This window comes from Trachurus japonicus, chromosome 5, assembly GCF_045865225.1.
Source record: "Trachurus japonicus isolate A0001 chromosome 5, Traja_1.0".
In the NCBI taxonomy this organism is placed as follows: domain Eukaryota; kingdom Metazoa; phylum Chordata; class Actinopteri; order Carangiformes; family Carangidae; genus Trachurus; species Trachurus japonicus.
This window is the reverse complement of record NC_140911.1, coordinates 696,574-700,012: the sequence shown is the minus strand read 5'-3', so window position 1 is coordinate 700,012 and position 3,439 is coordinate 696,574. Positions and strand designations below refer to the sequence as shown.

The window sequence follows — 3,439 nt, the reverse complement described above, 5'->3', positions numbered from 1 at the left end:
ATTATTATTAGCCTGGGTTGTGTTTTAGGAAACCAAAGGAGAGTTTGTGGAAAAGCACCAAAGACCGGAGGAAACTAAACTCAGGAGTTAGTGTGTAAACAGCTTGTAGAAGTTCCATGAGTTCGGCCTCGGTCTGTCTGCTTCCTAATCTAATAAAACCAGACTGACCAGAGGGTTGGAGAGAAGACAGCTCAACTACCAGTCAGAAGTGACAGTAGTGCTTCTCTGTCAGTGGCTCCCCTAAATGTTTTTGTGTATTTTATTGCTGTCTTCTTTGCCAGTAATTTACAAAACTAGTTTTAAAGAAAATAATCCAGATGCCAGGAGTCTAAAGCTGATTGATTTGACCGCTGAGGTTGAGGGTTAGTGTATTCACTCTGAAACCATTTCTCTCTCTGAACAGCTTCACTTGCCCCTTCAATAGGATCAAACATTTATTTGATGTAGTTTTTTACTTAATAAAGTTACACTACTATAAATTAAATGAATCATTGACTGTACAGAGCTGTGTGGTAGTGAGGAAGGCCAACATACAGCCTTTCTTCTTTTTTATCAAGTTTTTTTTTTATCTCCCATTAAGTTCCCTGGTCACCATAGCAACCTGCTGAAGGTAGCTGTCAAACATCTGCATTCACCACCTTATATATTATATATTTACCACCTCATATATCACTGACTGTCTTCAGAACTCGGGTGGAATCTGATGAGGCAAAGTGCAATGATTCAAAGATACCAACATGTTTTCCTGAAACACTTTACATTTTGTTGACTCAAATGAGACTAATCTTCAGGAAATAAAGACATTAAAAACTTATTATGCTGCGTTCAAGACAACTCGGAAGTCGGAAAAAAAATGAATTGAACGGCGTCGAACTCGGAAATTACAGGTCGGAAACTCGGGTATCATATCAAAGCTCCGACTTTCTGACTTGACGTCACGACAAACATCAAACACATGGCAAAGCCCTCGTCTTAAACGGTTAGAATTTAGACATTTGAAGTTATTTGTTGAGGCTTGAATGCATATATTTTGTGTATTATTGCAGTAGCCGATATGAAATATGTTTATATTAAGCTGTGATTGTTGTATGGTGTGAAATTGTGTTCCTCGTGTGTGATGAAATAAGGTTTAACTGTTATCAAGGCTGTAACATTATATGTGCACTCATCTGCAGCGTCTCCTCTCCTCCAGAATAAACATCATTTACTGCTGCAGTGATTTTTACTATTCAGCTATGAGCCACAATACGACAAACTTCCTTCAGGTAGCCATGTTTTTTTTTCTCCCGATTTCCTGCAGCGTGAACGCAATGATGTCGGAAGTTGGAGTTGGGAATTACGACTTTCGAGTTGTTATGAACGCAGCATTAATTGTCTGTATATATGTGGTTGTTTTTCACCTGCTCAGTCTCAATAAACTCCGAAGTGTCTTCTGCAATTTGTCCCGGGATACGGAAGTCGACGGGAATGGGAATGGGCTGCGGCTGCTGCTCCGGGAGTTGGGAATGAGCTGCCGCCGCGGGGCAGCCGGCTTCGCCCTTCGGACTGGAGGACGAGCTGCCGCTGCCACGGGAGTTCTGAGGGTCCAGGTTGTTGTTGCAGCCGCCGGTGCCCTGGAGGAACTGCAGGAAGTTCTCCTCTATGGATCCTTCCCGACTGGGCAGCCGGTCGTCTTCCCGCTCCGCTCCGGCGCGGCGGAACAGACACGGCAGGTGCTTCCCCAGCTCCTCTCTGATCTGCCGGTTCAGACACCCGTAGAAGAACGGGTTGGAGGTGAAGCAGAAGTATCCGATCCAGGTGACGGCCTCTTCCAGCGAGGCCAGCGCGGCCGACGGCGGCGTTCCCGCCAGCGCCGCGTAGAGGTGGAAGGAGAAGTACGGCAGCCAGCAGCACAGGAACTGACCGCCCACCGCCGCTAGCACCGCCGCAGCCTTCCCGCCGCCGCCTAGCACCCGCTGCTGCTGCGGCGTCGCCCGCCCCGTTCCCGTCCCCGCCGTTCCCGTTCCAGAGCTGGTCACCATGGTGGAGCGGCTGCTGAGCGACTCGGAGCGCCGGCGGTGGCGGTTGTGGCGCGGCGGCGGTGCTAGCGGCGGCGTGTCGTCCATCCATGTGGGCAGCAGCGGGCCGCGCTGCATCGCCGCGACGCGCGCAACTTTAAACACGTTGCAGTAAACGACCAGGATGAGCAGCAGCGGACACAGGAAGTAGACCAGCGTGAAGAGCGCCATGAAGGCCAGGCGGTTGGAGCCGCCGCCGGGCCAGTGCAGCGAGCAGCGGCGGTGAGGAGGCGGAGCAGCGGCCTTTGCTCCGCCTCCTCCTCCAACGCCGCTAACGCTAACGCTAACCCCGCCGCTGCTCTCCAGAAGAGGAAGAGGAGTTCTTCCTCCCTGAAGGAACCACGCGAGCAGCGGCAGGGCCGACATGGCGAGCGCCTTGACCCAGATTCCCACCAGCACCGAGGCCACGAGGCCGAGCGTCATCTTCACCTCGTAGCGCAGCGGGTGGATGATGTAGTAGTAGCGCTCCACGTTGATGACGGAGATGGAGAGGATGGCGGCGCTGACCAGACACACGCTGAGGAAGAGGTAGCCGCGGCACAGCGCCTCGCCGGAGAACGCTCCGCCGCCGCCGCCGGACAGCATTCCCAGCGGCATCAGCACCAGCGCCGCCAGCAGGTCCACCACGCACAGGTGGAAGACGAAGGCGAACTTGTGCAGCTGCGGCGCCTTGGCGATGACGGCCATGACGGCCACGTTGCCCAGCACGGCCAGCAGGTCCATCAGCAGCATGGCGAGCAGCGCTAGCGCCCGCGAGGCCGCCCAGCGCTCCGGCTCGGGCAGCGAGGAGGAGGAGGAGGAGGAGGAGGAGAAGGAGGAGGAGGCAGACCGGTTGGACGGGAGCAGCTGGGAGGAGGAGGAGTTCCACGTCGGCTCCATCTGAGGGAAGAGGAGGAAGGCAGGAAGGAAGGAGCAGTCACTGCCCCATCACCCATCCTTCACCGCCGGGAAGGAGCTACGGCCGGGAAGCAGAGAGAGGCCGGGAATGAGGCGGGAAGCTGCTGTTCTGCCCTACAACGGAACAAAGGGTTAAAACTCCTCAGAGTGCAGTTCTGAGAAAAATTAGTTTAGTATTTTTTTTTGTCGTTTTTGCCTTTTTATTCGACAGCACACAGTGAGATAGACAGGAGAGGGGGAGGCAGAGGGAGGGGGAATGACATGCAGGAAAGGTCTGCCCGATGCGGGATTCGAACCGGGGCCACCTGCGGTGAGGACTGTAGCCTCTACATAGGGCAGCCGCCTTAAAGGGATATTCCAGCGTAAGTTTAAGCCATGGTCCAACGCACCGTAACACCGAGTTAGACCCCCCCTCGATGATGAAGTCTGCTAACCGCTAGCTTCTCTCTAGTTGTAAGCAAAACTTTAAGCAATGACCGCTCCAT

At 53.4% G+C, this 3,439-nt stretch overlaps 1 protein-coding gene across 1 annotated transcript; it reads right to left on the bottom strand.

Annotated features, from left to right (window-relative positions):
* Positions 1 to 1,367: 1,367 nt before the first annotated feature.
* Positions 1,368 to 2,936, bottom strand: LOC146986716 (G protein-coupled receptor 61-like). Its single transcript, XM_085777867.1, has one exon. It carries the CDS (start codon positions 2,934 to 2,936, stop codon positions 1,368 to 1,370), a length of 1,569 nt encoding a protein of 522 aa, XP_085633993.1.
* Between the last annotated feature and the right edge of the window lie 503 nt (positions 2,937 to 3,439).

Excerpts from the sequence above, each read along its gene's own strand:
- LOC146986716 (XM_085777867.1), bottom strand. The coding sequence starts at position 2,936 with ATGGAGCCGACGTGGAACTCCTCCTCCTCCCAGCTGCTCCCGTCCAAC.